This window comes from Doryrhamphus excisus, linkage group LG18 (assembly GCF_037039965.1).
Source record: "Doryrhamphus excisus strain RoL-2023G ecotype Guam linkage group LG18, RoL_Dexc_Guam_v1.1, whole genome shotgun sequence".
Lineage (NCBI taxonomy): Eukaryota > Metazoa > Chordata > Actinopteri > Syngnathiformes > Syngnathidae > Doryrhamphus > Doryrhamphus excisus.
This window is the reverse complement of record NC_136374.1, coordinates 6778454-6799206: the sequence shown is the minus strand read 5'-3', so window position 1 is coordinate 6799206 and position 20753 is coordinate 6778454. Positions and strand designations below refer to the sequence as shown.

Below are 20753 nucleotides of genomic sequence, written 5' to 3'. Positions count from 1 at the left end.
TTCCGGTATAGTGTGTTCTTCTTCTTCTTGCAAGCATTAGTAAGGCCTTTTTCTTTTGCTTTTAATGATCACACAAAGGGGAGAAGCACACACCTGAACTAAAACAGGCAACAGAAATTAGGGACTGGTGTGGGTGATAATAGCAACACAGGGGAAAACGGGGCAAAGCAGGAAGTAAATGCAAAATAAGGGCATCCGAACAGAAACTAGAGCTCAAGAAGGGAACATAAACAAACTACACAGGGTGTGACAGTACCCCCCCTCAAGGACGGATCCCTGATGTCCAAGAAATTTCAAGGTCAAAAAGGGATGGGTGATGGGGGGACCAGAGGTGGGTCGCCGACGGAACCCTTCTGGGGGACGGCCAGGGCGACAAGCCTGGTGGAGCCAGCAAGACTGCTCCAAGCGATGGAAGGTACGGCTGGGTCGGTGGAGGTGGCAGGCACCCTCGAGGGGGAGCCCTGGATGGTGAGCAAGGTTGGCACCCTCAGGCGGGCGCCCTGGACGACGAACCTGGCAGGGCAGGCAGGGGAGCTGGGCTCCAGCAGGAAGTCGAGGAGAAAACAACTGGCGTGTGAGAGACAGCAGGACAGGGTCGCCAGGCGAGGCTGGCTGGTGTGCGGTGCCCTTGTAGTGGGCCCGACGTGGCGGAAGAAAAGCAGGCGGCATCCGGGCCTAATGTGGCGAAGGAGAGGCAGGCAGTGTCCGGTCCAGATGTGGCGGAGGTGAAGCAGGCGGGGTCCGGGCCTGACGCAGCGGAGGCGAAGCATGTGGCGTCCGGGCCTGAAGCACACAGGTCCTGGGAACACAAGTGTGCTGTCCGGCCCCCACATCATGGTCTCCAACTGCTCTGGCGTGTACCTCGCACATTCCTGCTCCATCGCCTTGAAGAACTGCTTTCGTCAAACTCCGAGAGATCGTCATCGGGTTCGTTGAAACTGACAGGGCCAGGACAGGGGGGGGCCATTGCATCTCGGTTTGGCGTGCATTTCTACAGTTACGTGTGGATCCTGATGCATTTCTACAGTTACGTGTGGATCCGGATGCATTTGTATGGTTGCGTGAGGATGCTTTCTTTAAACCCCGAGGTCGTGTGGATACCATTTTATCATCAAAGGACAGGGCAATTATGTGCTTTTCAACACCCAACTACATGTGGACAAGGTCACAGAGAAGGAGACTCACCTGGGGGGTGGATGATGTATGGTGCCAGGAGCTTGGTCCTCTTCTTCTCATAGCCCTTCTGGGTGATGTCACCTGCACAAGAAGATCATATTTTATTGAGCAAACTGAACCAAAACAATCTCTCTTATATTCTGGAGTGAGATGCAAACAGACGGAACCTCCACAGGACGTCAAAGATGGGCCTTGGCTCCATAGTCAGGGGGGTGGGGGACAGAAGCTAAATTCGTAATGGAGCGGAAAGGGAAGCGAGGAAGGATGATTCAGATGTACCCTGAGGAGCACGGCAGCAGAGGACGAGAAGGAGCTGAGAAGAAGGAAGTGGACATGGAATAGGCTCATGCTGCGTATGTGCCCTCTACAGTTGCTATGGCAACCTCATCTCGCTTGTGTTTCAATGAAGGGCAGCAATACCTATGCCCGTCATGGTACCAAGGAATCTACCGGCATAGAGCAGTTTACATTGTGTTTTAATGCTACTATGCTGGTAGCTGGCCTATGCTGGTTGCTGTTCTATGCTGGTCATGCTGGTAGCTGGTCTATGTTGATAGCTGGTCTATACTGGTAGCTGGTCTATGCTGGTAGTTGGTTTATTTTGGTAGCTGGTCTATTTTGGTAGCTAGTCTATGCTGGTCATGCTGCTAGCTGGTTTATGCTGTTAGCTGGTCTATGCGGTTGCTGGTCTATGCTGGTCTATTTTGGTAGCTGGTCTATGTCGATAGCTGGTCTATACTGGTAGCTGGTCTATGCTGGTAGTTGGTCTATTTTGGTAGCTGGTCTATGCTGGTAGCTGGTCTATTTTGGTAGCTAGTCTATGCTGGTCATGCTGTTAGCTGGTCTATGCTGTTAGCTGGTCTATGCGGTTGCTGGTCTATGCTGGTAGTTGGTCTATTTTGGTAGCTGGTCTATGCTAGTAGCTGGTCTATTTTGGTAGCTAGTCTATGCTGGTCATGCTGTTAGCTGGTCTATGCTGTTAGCTGGTCTATGCGGTTGCTGGTCTATGCTGGTAGTTGGTCTATTTTGGTAGCTGGTCTATGCTGGTAGCTGGTCTATTTTGGTAGCTAGTCTATGCTGGTCATGCTGTTAGCTGGTCTATGCGGTTGCTGGTCATGCTGGTAGCTGGTCTATGCTGGTTGCTGGTCTATGCTGGTCATGCTGGTCATGCTGTTAGCTAGTCTATGCTTGTTGCTGGTCTATGCTGATAGCTGGTCTAGCAGGGCATGTATCCATTGCTTTTGCCATTTCTGATGATTTCACAATGTAACTATATTTATTCTGATTTAAATATTTATTTCTTGGGGGAGAATTGTCTGACTTTTTGTCTGCTTTGGTTTTTCCCAAGACTTTTTGGAATTAATTGATAAGGAAAAGCCAGCAAGCAGTGTATGTTTACTGAATATCCAATATTTATTTGACGTCTGTTAAGAAAAACAGTAGATGATACGGCTGTCAAGGTCATGAAATATCAATGTCATCTTTCACCATCAACTTTGTGACACTTTGGAGCCCCTGATATTTGATGAAATAAAACGTATTTCCATCATGTTGACCAATCACAGTTCAGCCTGGGTCCTGCTCATCCTTCCTTCCTTCCATCAGTAATGCATGAACACAATGCTTGGCTTTGCTCAGTCACAGGATTTATTTTTAGATCATGCCAACAGGCAGTTGGACTGCACACAACAAGGGAAAGCCATGGTCGTCTGTTATGGGGGGAGGGGTGGACAGTCTCTAAGTAATCACTCTTCCATCTGGATGATTTCAAATTCACGCTATACCCCCATCCCTGCATCCCGTAGCAGTCATTGACAGCCGTTAGCAGCTATTACCCACCATCAGCATCTATTAACAACCATTAGCAACTATTAGCAGCTAGTACCTATTACCTGCTAGAATCTTTTAACTCCATTGGCATCTATCAGCAGTTAGCATCTATTACCAGCCATCAGGGAGTCAGATGTTTTGGTTTGCTTGAATGAAACTTCTTGTTGTAACTATTTCAGGAATTGTTGTCTATATTACATTTCATTTTCAGGTGCTCAAAGGATGACATACTGTCTGAAGCGGGTAAATACTAAGTCAAAAACTAAGTCATTGATTGTCTTGAGTCCCCTGGGTGCCATAGTTTAAGTGTAGCATCTGCTCTTCCAGGTACAAACCTTTGGTCGCCCCACACCGGACTACATCCAGGCAATGTTTTAGGTTCATTTAAAAATTCCTTTACTTGTCACCACATTCTTATCATATACTTTCGAATGGGATTGTTTGTTTGTTTGTTTGTTTGAATAACCTCTTCTTTGTGTCAGAATATCGATACGAGCCCAAGATCATGTGATTCTTTCATCTTGATTGAGTAACAAAATAGAGGACTTATTATTCTTTACTTTGCAACCAGAAATAGTTCGAAAGGTTATTGTTAACTGAAGCAGAACTGGGATTGATTCAGACAAACTGGATGGGATTAAGATTCTATCATCTGCGGACAAAGCAATCTTGTATTCCCTTGGTCCCACCTTGAGACCTTTAAGTTGTGTATTCCGTCTGATGGCAATTGCCAGGTCTCAATAGTCATGTCAATCAGTAATGAGGAGGAAAATATTTAGGAATGATTTCCGCTGTTGCATTACTGTACATAATTTGGACCCATTTTATAAATGAATTGATGACATGACCACAGCCAAATCTTTCCAACACCTGAAAAAGGTATGACCATTCCACTAGGGATGAGCGTACACCACTATCTGTATCTGTATCTGTATCTGTATCAGCACTAGTATCTGTACCTGTATCTGTACCTGTATCTGTATCAGCATTAGTATCTGTATCTGTATCAGCAATAGTATCTGTATCTGTACCTGTATCAGCATTAGTATCAGTATCAGTACCTGTATCTGTATCAGCATTAGTATCTGTATGAGCATTAGTATCTGTATCTGTATCAATATCAGTATCAGTATCTGTATCAGCACTAGTATCTGTACCTGTATCTGTATCAGCATTAGTATCTGTATTTGTACCTGTATCTGTATCAGCATTAGTATCTGTATTTGTACCTGTATCTGTATCAGCTTTAGTATCTATATTTGTACCTGTATCTGTATCAGCATTAGTATCTGTATTTGTACCTGTATCTGTATCAGCAGTAGTATCAGTACCTGTATCTGTATCAGCATTAGTATCTGTATTTGTACCTATATCTGTATCAGCATTAGTATCTGTATTTGTACCTGTATCTGTATCAGCATTAGTATCTGTATTTGTACCTGTATCTGTATCTGTATCAGCATTAGTATCTGTATTTGTACCTGTATCTGTATCAGCATTAGTATCTGTATTTGTACCTGTATCTGTATCTGTATCAGCATTAGTATCTGTATTTGTACCTGTATCTGTATCTGTATCAGCAGTAGCATCTGTATCTGAATCAGCATTAGTATCTGTATTTGTACCTGTATCTGTATCAGCAGTAGTATCAGTATCAGTACCTGTATCTGTATCAGCATTAGTATTTGTACCAGCATTAGTATATGTATCAGCATTAGTATCTGTATCTGTATCAATATCAGTATCAGTATCTGTATCTGTATCAGCACTAGTATCTGTACCTGTATCTGTATCAGCATTAGTATCTGTATTTGTACCTGTATCTGTATCAGCATTAGTATCTGTATTTGTACCTGTATCTGTATCAGCATTAGTATCTGTATTTGTACCTGTATCTGTATCAGCATTAGTATCAGTATCAGTACCTGTATCTGTATCAGCATTAGTATTTGTACCAGCATTAGTATATGTATCAGCATTAGTATCTGTATCTGTATCAATATCAGTATCTGTATCTGTATCAGCCCTAGTATCTGTACCTGTATCTGTATCAGCATTAGTATCTGTATTTGTACCTGTATCTGTATCAGCATTAGTATCTGTATTTGTATCTGTATCTGAATCAGCATTAGTATCTGTATTTGTACCTGTATCTGTATCTGTATCTGTATCAGCAGTAGTATCTGTATTTGTACCTGTATCTGTATCTGTATCTGTATCAGCAGTAGTACCTGTATCTGTATCAGCATTAGTATCTGTATCTGTATCTGTATCTGTATCAGCAGTAGTATCTGTATTTGTACCTGTATCTGTATCTGTATCTGTATCTGTATCAGCAGTAGTATCTGTATCTGAATCAGCATTAGTATCTGTATCAGCATCAGCACCCCCCCCCCTCCCCCCGCAACCCTCGTGAGGAAAAGCGGTAGAAAATGAATGAATGAATGAATGAACAACAAAATGGAACAATCATAATGTGCCCCTTATCTGGGCAACAGAGTGCAATAAAACACAGTCTGCATTTATAAAAATAAAACAGCAGCCTTTTGAAAAGGTATAAAACTATATAAAATCAAATAATACAGTTTAAGTTTGATTTCTGCGCAATTTTAACATTCCACCCCTGAGGCATTTCACACAGAACGAACTTCCTGGGTCAAAGGTCAGGCAAGTTCACCCAACATAGCTGTCCGAGGCAAATGCCAGTAACACTCAGACCTGCGCCCAATATATACTGATGAATATCAGAAAGCAGCCACTTTGTTACTAAATATGTGCCGATGACAGGATTGTGTTCTTACCCGTTTAATGTAACTTATTTTTTCGGGCATTTAAGATGAATGCAATGAATGCAAATGATTCGGTCCAAGAAATATTTTATTCCTCTCTTCTCCTCAGTTATTTTTCTCTTTTTCCCTTTGGGATCCATGGCCCATCACACAGCCGCCGGTTTGTTTACAACAGCCACCTGCCTGTCATCCCGCCCTGCTGATAGAAACGTGTGTTGCAGGCTATGATGCAAATCTTTGTTGACAGAAATGTCATATTTCCTCTATACTTTTTTACAGCATTTACAGCAAAATGTTAAGAATGTTTGTGTCATGTTTGTCCTCCGACAGAAACCATATTTAAACTAAAAATATCCCTCCCCCGTGTAACGGAGTTAAAAATGCACTTTATTATTTATTTTCTAAATGTGTGAATTTATTATTATTTAGTTATTGTGTGAATTTTACCTCAATGACTTATTTATTTTCTTATCTTGTTTACTGAATTTTCATTGCTTTCTTTGTATGTGTGTTGATTTTATCTTTTCACTTCTGCTCCTCCCGGGCTTCCGTAGTTGCCCCCAGTACTGGTAGCACTTCCTCTCTTCACCACACAACATGGTTGGCCTTGATGAGGGTAAGTTCAGTTAAAGAGCTGCTGACAAAACGTGTTGTTTAGTTTAAGATTTGGTCATCTGTGTTGTGTATATTGTTTTTATGTCGATATATTTGTCATTTCAAGTGGTTTTATGTTATTTTGATTGTTGGTTTTAGTTAAAAGGGCTTCTTTTCATTTACATTTCTGGCGGGATTTGCGTTACATTAGGCCCGTCGTGGTTTTTGTTACAATGTGTAATTTATGTCCCATCTGTGTAGGGTGCAGAAGTGGAGGAAAAAGAACTTTATTTTTATTCTTTTGTCCATCAGGTATGTGTTTTTCATTTTTGTAATCATAATACTTTTCATTAATCGCTCCTTCCCCTTCTCTCCCCCAGTCCGTTACTTATGTTGGCCACTAGTCGGCAGTGTTGTGAAACATTGTAAATATAAAATCTGTCTTTTATTTAACAATAAAACAAGTACTTCCTCTCTTTGCCACACAACGTGGTTGGCATTGACGAGGGGTGCAGAAGTGGAGAAAAAAAAAACTTTATTTTCATTCTTTTGTCCATCAGAAACCTAACAAAGGCCGTTACACCAGTCTTTTTCCACTTTCAAACATTTTTCAAAAAGCTACAGGGAGCCACTAGGGCGGCGCTAAAGGTCCCAATGAGCACAGTGGCCTCCATCATCCGTAAGTGGAAGAAGTTTGGAACCACCAGGACTCTTCCTAGAGCTGGCCAGCCATCTAAGCTGACTGATCGGGAGAGAAGTGCCTTAGTCAGGGAGGTGACCAAGGCACTCTCAGAGCTCCAGCGTTCTTCTGCGGAGAGAGGAGAACCTTCCAGTAGGACAACCATCTCTGCAGCAATCCACCAATCAGGCCTGTATGGTAGAGTGGCCAGAAGGAAGTCACTCCTTCATAAAAGGTGCATGGCAGCACGCATGGAGTTTTCCAAAAGAAACCTGAAGGATTCTCAGACCATGAGAAACAAAATTCTCTGGTCTGATGAGACAAAAATGGAACTCTTTGGAGTGAATGCCAGGCGTTATGTTTGGAGGAAAGGCCAATACCATCCCTACAGTGAAGCATGGTGGTGGCAGCATCATTCTTGGGGTTGTTTTACAGCAGCAGGAACTAGAAGACTAGTCAGGATGGAGGGAAAGATGACTGCAGCAATGTACAGACACATCCTGGATGAAAACCTGCTCTGGAGCGCTCTTGTCCTCAGACTGGGGCCACGGTTCATCTTTCAGCAGGACAATGACCCTAAGTAAGCACACAGCCAAGATCTCAGAGGAGTGGCTTCCCAACAACTGGGTGAATGTCCTCGAGTGGCCCAGCCAGAGCCCAGACCTGAATCCAATCTTGCCGTCTAGATCACATGAAAAACTCCTATAATCTCAAAGTGTCCCTCCTAAATGTCCGTTCCCTCAGTATCAAAGCTCTCATCCTGAATGAATACATGGTGAGACATGGTGATTAATTAATTGGAAAACCGTGATTAATCTGATGGAAAATTGTAATCGTCCATATATACATATATATATATATATATATATAAATGCAGACAAGAGGATGGAAAAGAGAGGCAATGGGGGGCGGGGGGCAGTGTATTCCCTGAGAGAGAAAAGTGACATGGCCCCGCCCCCTGATGCTGTGTGACCTAGATGGAGACAGCCAAGGCCCTAATCTCTCTTCCACCCCACCCCCACCCCGTTAGCATGTTAGCTATGTTTTTATTGTGACGACCTTCTCCCTTCATGGGGGGGATGAGATGAGATGTGATCTCATCAAGAGATATGAGATATGATGAGAAAAATTATCTCATTTTAGCAGCAGATTATTATCGTATTATTATTGTTATTATTATTATGGGAATAAAGTCATCCTATGTACTGTATAGTAATACGGGAGGTGTGCTGTTGGTATGTACCGTATGTACTATATTTACTGTATGTTCTGTATGTACCATATGTACTGTACTTACAGTATATACTGTATGTACTGTATAGTAATACGGAGAGGTGTGCTGTTCGTATGTACCGTATGTACTGTATTTACCGTTTGTACCGTATGTACTGTATGTACCAGGGTGGTCCTTATATAGGGGGTCAAAGTTCAACTCTCACCCTCTAAATGTAAAAATTTTTACATTTTTTTAACAATATTTAGAGGTTGCTCAAGGCCTCTGAATATTTCCAGAATTGCTCGTTTTTGAGGAAATTGTACAATTTTAGGAACGCAAAGCAATATAAAATAAAACATTACCTTTATTGACTAGTCACTGTGACAGTGTTTATTATTATTAAATTACATCATTGAAATAAAGGATGAAACAAACTTCTTATGCTTGTATCTCAAATAATGAAATCAGAACCATAGTATAATCTAAGCAATAATGCGACTGAACTGTTGTCATTCATATTCACTATTTAGTTCACATATTCTGCATCATAATAAGAAACAATAAGCTTAAAACTTATATGTTGAACTGAATATTAAACTCTAATGTAAAACTATAGTAATATTGCCAAATACAGTGTGGTAACTAATCACTCATAGTTAGGTGCTTTTTCTCGCGTCAGGGAATCTGCTTCGATGGTCCTGGACAACTTGCAGTAAGTATTGTTTCTGTTCCTCATCTTTGGTCAACAAGTTGAAGTTATACTCCTCAATGAGAGCAATGCCGCTCTCCCAAATCACTGACAACCTTCCATCGAAGGTTGTGTGATTGAACATGCCGCCTTATAGTCATCTCAGGAGTCCCATGTGCCTGGAGAAAGCCTGTAGCTAGGTCCAAACATCTGAAGAAGTGTATGGTGTTTTTGGTCACAAACTGTGTTATGAGATGCTTGTTTGATTGACTTTGGGACCTTTTGGTGAATTGGCCACTCCATCCAGTCCGACAATGGCTTTTGCCATGTCTCGTTTTGTATCAGTTGGTACTGCTGGGTCAAAAAGGGCTAATCAGCTCCTCACTCAAATACCACAGGTACCCTGAAAACTTATTCACTGCAGCCTTGGAAAATTGCTGGATGAATTTCTTCATACCTTTTCAGACTCGGCAGAAATTGAAGATCATTATAAGGGGCAGCGATGGCATCAGCAGCTGTGAACCAAGCTCTAGCATACAGTCCCACAACGAACACACAAATGTCGCCAATTCCTCTAGTTTCCTAAGAAGTGAGTTTGAACTGATTAGATAATGACAAGTTCCAGAAGCTCCCTGTCGTCATCCCTCGGCTGGAAAAAGATTCAAGCTGTTCTATGGCAAATTCAATGGCATCGTCTTTGATGTCTGCAACAAGATCACCATCACTTGTTATGGCTGATTTGAAGTTGGCTCTGTCGATGTATTCCCAATGCTTCTGAAACCTTTTGAAGATCTGAACATCAGGACCAGAGGTGGGTCCCATGCATGTGGTTAGCAAGAAGATTAGGTCAGCAAATAAGTATGATATATTTGCATGTTCACTAGGTAAAACCAGCACAATAAAAACCACCTGTGGTAAAAATGAATTGAATACAAATTGGTGTCATTGTCAGGGAAGTCCAATGCTGTCATAAGCTCACATTAATGATCATTATTAAACAAATAAAACATGTTTGCACAAATTATCATAATGTGCGAAAACTCCTGAATATGCAGAGCATATGTCAAACTTCAAAGTTGTTGAGCAACCTCTAAATAGTAATCAATATTGATCAAATTTGGCCCAAATGTTTTTTTCCATTTATCCTAACTTACAGTATATACTGTATGTACTGTATAGTAATACGGGAGGTGTGGTGTTGGTACCGCATACACTGTATGTCCATGCTAGCATGATGGCTAGATGCTAGCTGCAGCGCTAACATTTTTGCTTCCCATCTGAAAATTCCAATCTGACTGAATCCCAAAGTCTCTGATCAATCATCAATGGCTTTCATTGTGTTTGTACGGGCGTTTTTTCCTCACACGAGTACTTAGCAGGACTTAGCAAACAATGGGAGGATTGTTGGCGGGAAAAGACATCCATGAGAGGGGCGGGCTTCCAAAGGAGCGCCAGATGCCGCAGAGCAACCCACGGGCTCGTGTGGAAGAGAACATGTGCTGACACGGCGAGGGGATCTGGACGGCACCGAGCTTTGGGTGGAACGTTGTGGAGTGAAGGAGGAGGAGTCATCCTTGGGGGCCCAGGACGGCCCCGCCAGGCATGTCACCTCTCTAACCTGACCCTGCCCGGATCAACACCTCACAGATATCGGACACACGCACCACTTTGTACGACAGCAGGCTTTGCTACACATCCTAAAATTTCAGCTACATGTCAGCTAAAGCCGTACAAGCTGTGACTTTCTATCCATCCATCGTCTATGTCACGTATCCTCACTAGGGTGGGGCTATGCTGGAGCCTATCCCAGCTGTCTTGGGGGGGAGAGGCAGGGTACACCCTGGACTGGTGGCCAGCCAATCACAGGGCACATAAAGACAAGCAACCATTTCCACCCACATTCATACCTATGGACAATTTGGAGTGGCTAATGAAGCTAGCATGTTTTTAGAATGGGGGAGGAAACCGGAGTACCCGGAGAAAACCCATGCATACTAAACCTCTGGTGCATTTCAAAATAAAACCACTTCGTACAGTGTACAACTTTTATTGCCCGTACCGTGGTGTTACGTGGAACATGACATAATTTCCGCCAAGGCGGGGTCAGGGTCTGCGTCAGTTACTGCTCCCACACCTGATTTCCTGTTTGGCTCGCAGCGTTCCCGTTCATTTGACCAGAATGTACATCTCCCAGATACGACTTCTTGTTTGGCTCTCAACGTTCCCGTTAGCTTGAGCAGAGTGTACATCTCCCAGATAGGATTACTTGTTTGGCTCTCAACATTCCCGTTAGCTTGACCAGAGTGTACATCTCCCAGATACGACTTCCTGTTTGGCTCGCAGTGTTCCCGTTAGCTTGACCAGAGTGTACATCTTCCAGATACAACTTCCTGTTTGGCTCTCAACGTTCCCGTTAGCTTGAGCAGAGTGTACATCTCCCAGATACGACTTCCCGTTTGGCTCTCAACGTTCCCGTTAGCTTGAGCAGAGTGTACATCTCCCAGATACGACTTCCTGTTTGGCTCGCAGTGTTCCCGTTAGCTTGACCAGAGTGTACATCTTTCAGATACAACTTCCTGTTTGGCTCGCAGCGTTCCCGTTCATTTGACCAGAATGTACATCTCCCAGATACGACTTCTTGTTTGGCTCTCAACGTTCCCGTTAGCTTGACCAGAGTGTACATCTCCCAGATACAACTTCCTGTTTGGCTCTCAACGTTCCCGTTAGCTTGACCAGAGTGTACAAATCCCAGATACGACTTCCAGTTTGGCTTGCAGTGTTCCCGTTTGCTTGACCAGAGTGTACATCTCCCAGATACAACTTCCTGTTTGGCTCGGAGCTTACTTGTTAACTTGACCAGAGTGCTCCAGCGTACAAAAAAAAGACAGACCCCAAGCAGATTCTTTCCATTGTGCCGTGCGGGCACGGTAGCCGGAGCTGTGGCGTGTGGCACCGATGTCCCTCTTGTAGGATATCTGTCTGAAGTTTTCCAGTGCCCTCCCAGGGCTAGGTGTGCAGGACATTGTACTGTTCTTGGCAGGGAAGCTGAGACATTTGTGGTGGAAATGTTGAGCTGATATTGGATCAGCGACATAAAGACTTTAGACATGAAATGACAATTGTCATGGTCAATTATTCTTTCCAAGTTGACAGGACTTCCTGTTTTCTACTCCAACCTCAACTGTGGGTGCTCATGTTTTTTACTGGCCTGAACTCAATAGAATACAACTGTTGTATAATAGAATAGCTTCTGAATACACACATTAGTCTACATATTTTGATGAAGTGAGAGTGGAGCGGGGGAGGGCTCCCTCTCACCCCCCCCCCCCCCCCCCCGCCAAACGTGACATTACTCATCCTCCCCCAGGCACCTGAGCTGAACAGCACCAATCAGGATGCTGCTGTGATTCACCGACTTGCATAACCGCCACCGTATTCCATTCGCTTCCCAACACAACAAGCTAGCCTCCGTCTCTGCTGCCCAGGCGATGGGGGTGCATGCAGCATCCCCCCCAGCACGACGAACTTGACCCATTTTGTCTGACATAAGTAGCGGTGTTGCTAGCAGTGAAGGGCATGTTAGCACACGATAGCAGTACTGCACATAGTATCTGGTGTACTGGGTACTGCATATTACATGTACTGTACTTCCATGGCCCTTTAAAGGAGATCAGCGTGTGGCTTCGTTTCAGTGTCAACATCCAAAGACAACACTACACCTGTCCCCACCCCCATCCGCATCCCCACCCGCTCTTACCTTCGGACAGCTCCAGGTCCAACTCCGCCAGTTGGTCCCTGACCTCTTTAGGCAGAGCCGACGAATCGACGCCTCGGTCGGCCATAGCGGGGATCGCGTGCAGCCTGCTGCTGAGTGTCGGTGATATCGCGGTCGGTGGAGGCGACGGTCCCGCATGAAGAGCGGTAGAAGGACTCAAGAGGCCGCGGTGGTGTTTACTCCATCCCAGAGTCTCCCACCACCAGACACCGCCATGACGGACCGCCCGCACTGGGAGCGCAGCTGAGACCCAGCGGTCACGTGACCGGGGCCGAGCAAAAGTGGTGGCGCGTCGTCGAGGCGCCCCCACGTGGTTGGTTTGTGGCGGCGCAACAGGAGGGAAACTCACCCGTTTGTTATGAAGGGCGATACCAAGTCACTAAATGGCCTGTACAACCGGAATGTACGACATTGCTTTCTTGCTCGTGTCGTGATTTTACCTTTACTATAAAAATATAGATTTTCACAATACAGAAATAGAATACAGATGTTGACAATCCAATGATGTGAGACAACTGTATGCCCTAAAAGGGAATGTGTTGATATTGTATGAAATATTGTTCCAGCATTCAAGATGGCTGAACCACCCTATGTTGTTACTCCAGCTTTTACCAGTGTTTGCTTTATTACCATCACCAATCGGCCGTCAATCACCAGCAATACTGGCCCTGTAGTCACTTGCTATCACATCCAGAGCAACATCTGCAGACTGTCCCAGCCCTAGCTTTTTATTTTCCAACATGGTGTGGTCAGAGAAATGGACTATTCACATGGAGATCCCCTTTACTGCCGATCAATCCATCCTCCCTTTCATTCATGCGTCCATCTTCCTGCCAATCAACGTCACTTTGTGGTGTCATGGCGCGGAACAGCAAACACACCACACCTCAAGACCTGACAAACCCTCATCCATGCATACAAGACTGCTGCTTACACCACATTATGGTGGGGTTGGAAGGGACACAGTGACTGGGGGGTGGGCGTGGGGTGCCTTAGAAAACAATCAGGTTTGCACAACAACTATGTCTCGTCTACTTCATGACAGAAAAGCACAAAGTCGGCAGGACATGCGCGCATGCGCACAAGCATGAATTCAGGAATACATAAAGCATATTGACACTGTGGAGCAAAACATAGTTAATATAAAAATATATTTCAGCATGAAATGCATTCAATGAGTTGATATTTTCTAAAGCTAACCGCATCTGTTCCTCATCATCATCATCATCATCCTCCTGATGTTGAGACGCATGTGATAAACAGTTGGAATAATCCATGCAGTCATTGTATTAATATGATGATTCTGTCTGGGGGTTCATTAGACATATTGATATTTCATATTGATAGACATATGAATGCACGGCAAACGAGTGGTTAGCACGCAGGCCTCACAGCTAGGAGACCCAAGTTCAATTCCACCCTCGGCCATCTCTGTGTGGAGGTTGCATGTTCTCCCCGTGCATGCGCGGGGTTTTCTCCGGGTACTCCGGTTTCCTCCCACATTCCAAAAACATGCTAGGTTAATTGGCGACTCCAAATTGTCCATAGGTATGAATGAGTGTGAATGGTTGTTTGTCTATATGTGCCCTGTGATTGGCTGGAGACCAGTCCAGGGTGTACCCCGCCTCTCGCCCGAAGCCAGCTGGGATAGGCTACAGCACCCCCGCAACCCTCGTGTGGATAAGCAGTAGAAAATGAATGAATGAAAGGATGCATATGCCAACAGAATAGACGGTAAGATAATATGCTAAGATAATCAATCATCCTGCAGCTCAGCTTTGTGTTCCAGTGGATGATAATGATGATGGGCTTCTTTCTCTTACATTGACTTTTTTTGGATGTTATTTTCTTGTTGAATTGAATGAGGCCAACCGTCAACATGACAAAAGTCACAAACTAAAACACACTTGGGCTGCTAGGGGAGTGGTCAGGAGGTGGTAGGGGTGGGGCCAGAAGGCTGCAGGGGTGTGGCCAGGAGGCGGCAGGGGCGTGTTTTGTGAGCCACACAGAGACAGGCACTGGATTGCTAAAAGTGATAAAAGACTGACTTAGCTTTGTCATCCATTCTTGTCTTTTCATATTTACAAGGACAGAGGGGGAGGGGGCTAGCAGCGGCCCAATGTCTGTGTGATTATCAGTGGCCGTGGTGGGGGGGGGGGCAAGGGAGAGTGGCTCCCCGGGTGGCCCGGCCTCCGAAAGCCACGGGAGTCTCTGCCGGCTACCTGCGTCAGCACATCATCTCGGGGCGGGCTGGGACTGCGTCACCATGACAACCCCTCCGGGCTGGCCGGATCCCATGCCAGCCAAGACAGACATGGCCACCGCCTCTGCGGCGCGGACACTCATCCCATTGATGGTGGTGGGCCCCGGGCTGGGAGGCGAGGAGCTGTGTTGGATAACGGCCGCCGGGGATGCCACGGCTTCAGTAGAACCTTCCCTGGATGATTCCTCTCCTCCTGCAGCTAAAGGCAGAAAAAGACACATTCACCCTTAAGAGAGGTGAGCGGGTAAGAGGACATTAGATGGATGATGTGACGGATGATGATGGATGCTACCAACTACACGATGGACACTGTACCTAAGAAAGCTGCTTTCTTCTGCATGATGGTGACGGGACAGTCTTTATGGGCCAGCAGGAGCTGCTTCAGTTGAGCCACCTCCTTCCTCAGCACTGTGACTTCATTCTGGCGAACACACACACACCAAAGGCAGACATCATGACATTTATGTTTTAGATAGACATAGACTCATGTGTGTGTTGAGAAACCGTGCTCCTTCCTTCAGTAAATGAAGCAGCACACTAAATAATGTTTGAGTGGTTTCCATGAGATATCCTTCTGTGACAGGAAGTCAGATATGGAATAGGAATATCTGTCCATGCTCCAGATTACACAGTGACAGGAAGTGCAGGCTACATGCTGACAGAATTTTTACCCTGAGATGAAATACACATCTTTACAAAGTCACACTGACTAAGTGGCTGTCATGGGAGGTATCATACTGGGAGGTCATTGGAGGTATAATACAGTCATGTGCATTACAGGTGACCCCCCCCCCTCACCGTGAGTGAGACATTCATGGAGGCCAGATCCTCTGCCTTCTTCTCCAAAGAGTTGACCCACAGCTTTCGCTTCTGCCTGCAGCGTGAGGCAGCTGCTCGGTTCCTCTCCAGAAAACGCTGCCTCCTCTCATCCGGGTCCATCTCGGAGGCCCGCCGCCGTCGCCCTCCAGTTGGCTGTGCAGGGGACACCTGGGGATGACAAAGGGCATCTTGATTGTCTTTGAGGTGCCAGCGTACATGCTTTTATGCCCTGTGATTGGCTGGCGACCAGTCCAGGGTGTACCCCGCCTCTTGCCCAAAGACAGCTGGGATAGGCTCCAGCACCCCCGCGACCCTCGTGACGATGAGCGATAGAAAAATGAATGAATGAAGGAATCTTCACCAGGCATGGCCGATGTCATCAGCCCCATATTGGCATTAAAAAAAGGTGATATCAGCAGATAGCAGTATCGATATTGAAGCAGCTCTTTCAGCGAGAAACATTGCTGAGACCAGTGTTTTCAACCTTTTCTGACCCCATGTTTTTTTACATTGGAAAAGTCTTGCGGCACACCACCAACAAAAATGTTCCAAAATGACTCTCTGTACAGTATATTTGGTTACACTGGCTCAGACGTTAGCTCCATGCCATGGTCAGCACTGTGCTGCTCGCAATTCTGAAGAAATAGGTAAGACTCCATTTGACAAGCTGTGTACCAACAGAGCTACCTCACGGCATCTTAAAGACAGACAACACCATCGCCTATGTCTCTAAACATGGAACACTACAGCAAAGCATGCTGGGAAACAGGAAGTGCTCTTGTCAACCATATACGTATCACCATATTGGATGACTGGCGTGGATAACTAAGCACCTTTATTCACCACACCAGCTGTACAGCACCAAGTACTGCCTAGTATACAGATTTCTATTTATATACAGTACTCCTAATGACTAGCTTTACTACAAAAAAGAGGAATAGAAAGAATGCGAACATCTTCAAAATACATGATGTATGGCATGTAAATATATGATATGATTTATGGTGTATAATGACATGGCATGTAAATATATGATATGATAGGACTTATGGTGTGTGATGACGTATGGCATGTAAGTATATGATATGATGGGATTTATAGTGTGTGATGATGTATGGCATGTAAATACGTATACGAAATGATATGTATGGCATGTAGTAAATATATGACTTGATAGGATGTAGTACCTGTGGTTGGGCAGGTGATGGTGCATCCGAGTTCTGAGAGGGCTGCTGGCCATGTTCCTGCCTCTGGGGGACAGCTGGGAAGGATCCGGCCCCCCCAGCACCGCCGTCGTGATGACTGAGTGCTGCCTTCAAGCGCTGCAGGCAGGTGACAGGTTGGGTTCCAGAAGGGAGAACAAGGCTTCATACGAGCACCGGCAGGTCTTACCATCTTGGTCTCAGATTGCAGATGATAACCTGAGGGGGAGGATGAACCACTGCTGGCCCCGCCCGCCGGGGGTCCCGGGATGCCAGGGATGTTGGGCACAGAATTGCCAGGCCTAGCGAGCTTAACACAGTGAGGACAAAAGTGATGGATGCCCAGAAGGCAGAAATAGCATGCGTTCCTTGGTTGTTTCGCTGATGAGGGACAGACTTACAGATATGACCGACGTGAGCTGAATTGGACTGGGCAGCAGAGGGACCGTCTGCCCGTTTGCAAGGTGCCTTACCAGGGGATATGAGCTGGTTGGTGAGCTGTGGACATTGTGAAGAAGTCATTGATAACACTATACACATGAGCCAGCCCCTGGTGGCCGAGCAAGGATTACTCTTAATTAGGACACTACTACAGCGCATCTTTCTATCCAGTGTACAGTTTTTGAAGGACTTGGTTGCTACACGTGTATGTGCAGTTTCTCGTACGTTCTAGGCATCCAGCAGCAGCTGCAAGCTTACCTGAGCTGTCGGTTGGAGGGTGGAGCCTGCGTGATGACGGATGTGGGCGATGGCAGCGTAGGGTGCAGCGAATCGTTGGTCAGGTGTAGAGGCAGGGAACCTGGACGCACGATGGTTGGAGTCGGGGCAGAACTTGGCTTTGTGAGAGTCTCCTGTTGGCAGATGAAGGTGTTAGCTTCTGCTTGGACCATGGCACAACAAACCATGCCAACCTTACATAAATACTTTTTTCTCTTTTGTTGTCACTTTAGCTCTATTGTCCCCATTGCTGCTTATTTTGTTTATTTAAATTTTTACAATGTATCGGCGGCCAATAACAAACAAGCCACGTGCCACAAAGGGCACCTGGGCTGCACTTTGGCCACCCACCAGCTGCGCATGTGATATGACATGGACTGTGTGAGCTAATCATTTAGCTTGTTAGCTTCCCACATAGTCATTAATTAAAGCAACTGGGGCTAATCCATCACATCCCAAAGCAGAGGAGGAGGAGGTGTCCGCCCTCTCAATGAGGGCACACAAGAAGTCATGTTCCACAAGCCGACCAATCGCAGCATGAAGGCTTGGCGTGCCACAGATCAGGGATCAGATACACACAGAGACTGAAAGCAGCCAGAGCAGCCGGCGTATTCAAGGGTGAAAATGTCGGCGGGTTTGCCATAGTGTAGTTTGTGGACTTTTCACCCGGGAGTCTTTGCTGTCGTCTGACATGCTGGAGGATGAATCTGGACTGTCAGGAGGAGAAGAATCTACTTCTAAAGGATCATCATCTTCATCCTTGGCAACACTTTGCGTTTGCAGAGATGCACCTTGTGACTGTAAGGCTGCAGCCTTCATGGGGGAGAAAACCAGAGAGAAGATCAGCTTGCAGTTATTCCAAAAATATTAGCAGTTTAGCGTAACTTGGTCCATGCTCTCACCAGGGTTTTTGTCCTGTGCTCCTCATCCTGCGCTTTGCAAAAGTCCTGTTCAAAGGAGTTGGCCAGCTCATTGAACAGTCCAACTTCCTCGCAGTTCTTCAGGAAACGAGTGGGAGTGGGGGTCTGGTCTACGGGTGAGTGTTCAAAAGTCAATACATTCCACATTGTTAGGACATCTCATGGGATACGATTACCTGCTATGATGACAGAGTCTGTTCTCGCAGGACCAAATTTTAATGTCATTTCATGTTTGTGTTTATGCACAGCAAGATGATCTTCGTTGGTGAATCCCTTCAACAGAGCAAGAGGAGACGGAATGAGTCATGAAGGAAAAGTCGGTGCTATGTGGGAAGTGATGGGAGAGTAATGAAAATAAATACCTGCCCACAACCCGGGGCGGTGCACACAAATGGGCGGTCATCCCCCATCTCACTCTCAAGTCCTGAAAGAAAAGCAAATGCAAGATGACTGAGCTGAAAGAAGGTGGCGGTGTAGAAATGTCATAGGTTTTGACTCTGCATTGACTACAATGACATTGGTGAACTATAATGTTACTACGGATGCCGAGACGTTAGGTCATTCACGATTATGTTGTATTTAGAGTAATACATCCGATGTAGGCCGGGGGTTTAAAAATGGTGGGGGAAATGTTGGCTCGGTTAATGACAGGCCCGGAGCTAGCATGACGCTCCCGCTAGCCACAACAGTCCATATTGTTCCCCAACGTGACAGCAATGTCGTCACAACGGCCATGAAAAGAAACACCACCGACCCCGCGAACTGATAACCGGCCAAATAATAGGTTATTCCAAGCGACAAATATTTCAAACGTTTTTTGTCGACCCGCTCTTGTCAAAACGTCAGCCAAGCGAAAGCTAATCGCTAGCTGACGCTCGCTAGTCTCTGGCTTCTGGCAAGTTAGCAGGCTAATGCTAAAGAGAAATGGTTGTCATTAAAACTTGTCCCTATCAAACGACCATTATCCAGTCTTATTTAAGTAATCACAATAATCATCCTATTACACGTCAGAGGATCCGAAATAGAACCAGGCTCACCCGACGATCCAGCCGCCTCGTCGCGCCCCCTCCCAGCTACGGACACTAGCGCTGCTGCGGAGGTGCTGCCGTCTCCTCCTTGTTGACACTTGACAGTCTCATGGGCCAACTCTCGCGAGAGTTGTCATCTCATAGCTTGTTACGTAATCGGCATGAGGACATGTAAACACGTGTTGTCGTCCACTGATAGAACTTTAATTTACACAATAGGGCCATCTATCAACCAATAAAGTAAACCACATTTTCAACATCATCCATTCATTGCATGTGAAACAGAAGTGGTATCGTAGTGTGAACATACAATCAGACCCCTATGAAAACACATTGGGACATAGGAGTGTGCTTTACGTTTCCAAATGCAAACCGATTCATGCACACACAACGAAGGCACTAGATTAAGTTTCCAAATGATGAAAACCAACATCCAAGTCCATGGACAATCCCACAGCCCCAGTCCACTTACATTGCCACAGACGAGACAGATTAAAAACCCTCCTAGAAATCCACCTAGCATGATACGTCTCAGGATTAAGGCAGTCAAATGAAAATATTAACATCTATGTATCTGCTGGATTTATATATATTAACGACATAATCTGAGTGTCTAGGACAGCACAGAAAGCCAGACGACGAGCTATGTAGCAGAAATGTATACTTTCCTTAGGAATCAGCATTTACTGGCATGCATAATCCTGCTATTAGCATCTATGACCCCGTTCCATATCACCTTGGAATCTCTGTACTCAACACGCTTGGTCAGCAGGTGGCGTGCTTGTCTCCGGCAAGGCACCAAGGCAATAATGTGAAGTGTGCTGGCCGTTCAGCCCCATGCTGGGTCTCCGTGCGACAGGAGGGTGGACATCGGCTGAGGACAGGACAGCACACGTCATTGTCACCTGGAGACGGCTGGCTTGCGGGACTAACATGAGCAGGCACCCGTCCCAACGCTCCATACACATCCATGTCTGTTCCTACAACGTCATGGAAGTTGGCTTTTAGCACAAGTCCCAACTTCTAGCCAGCACAAGTCCTGGTCCCTCACAGTGTA

The 20753-nt window shown here is 45.6% G+C and overlaps 2 protein-coding genes across 7 annotated transcripts in view; both read right to left on the bottom strand.

Moving 5' to 3' along the window:
• dip2bb (DIP2 acetate--CoA ligase B (putative)b) overlaps window positions 1–13736 on the bottom strand; it is a 46885-nt gene extending 33149 nt beyond the window's left edge. For all 4 annotated transcript variants that reach the window (XM_058054347.2, XM_058054349.2, XM_058054348.2 and 1 more), the window contains exons 1-2: window positions 12730–13736; window positions 1186–1257 (exon numbers count right to left, since the gene is read on the bottom strand). In XM_058054347.2, the coding sequence (XP_057910330.2) occupies window positions 1186–1257; window positions 12730–12814 (157 nt within the window). In that variant the 5' untranslated portion in view covers window positions 12815–13736. The remainder of the gene's footprint in view (window positions 1–1185; window positions 1258–12729) is intronic.
• A 143-nt stretch (window positions 13737–13879) lies between these two features.
• atf7b (activating transcription factor 7b) lies at window positions 13880–20747 on the bottom strand. 3 transcript variants are annotated; one of them, XM_058054382.2, is made up of 12 exons: window positions 19673–20747; window positions 19031–19092; window positions 18845–18941; window positions 18651–18778; window positions 18415–18561; window positions 17731–17882; window positions 17433–17529; window positions 17222–17341; window positions 17017–17151; window positions 15809–15997; window positions 15326–15431; window positions 13880–15209 (listed from the first exon to the last, which is right to left on the bottom strand). In XM_058054382.2, the coding sequence occupies exons 2-12, from the start codon at window positions 19076–19078 to the stop codon at window positions 14983–14985; spliced, it is 1446 nt and encodes a 481-aa protein (XP_057910365.2). In that variant the 5' UTR covers window positions 19079–19092; window positions 19673–20747; the 3' UTR covers window positions 13880–14982. The 3 variants fall into 3 exon arrangements, with proteins under 3 accessions (XP_057910365.2, XP_057910364.2, XP_057910366.1); XM_058054381.2 differs by having other exon boundaries at window positions 19706–20747; XM_058054383.2 differs by having other exon boundaries at window positions 15062–15236; window positions 19706–20747.
• Window positions 20748–20753: the final 6 nt, after the last annotated feature.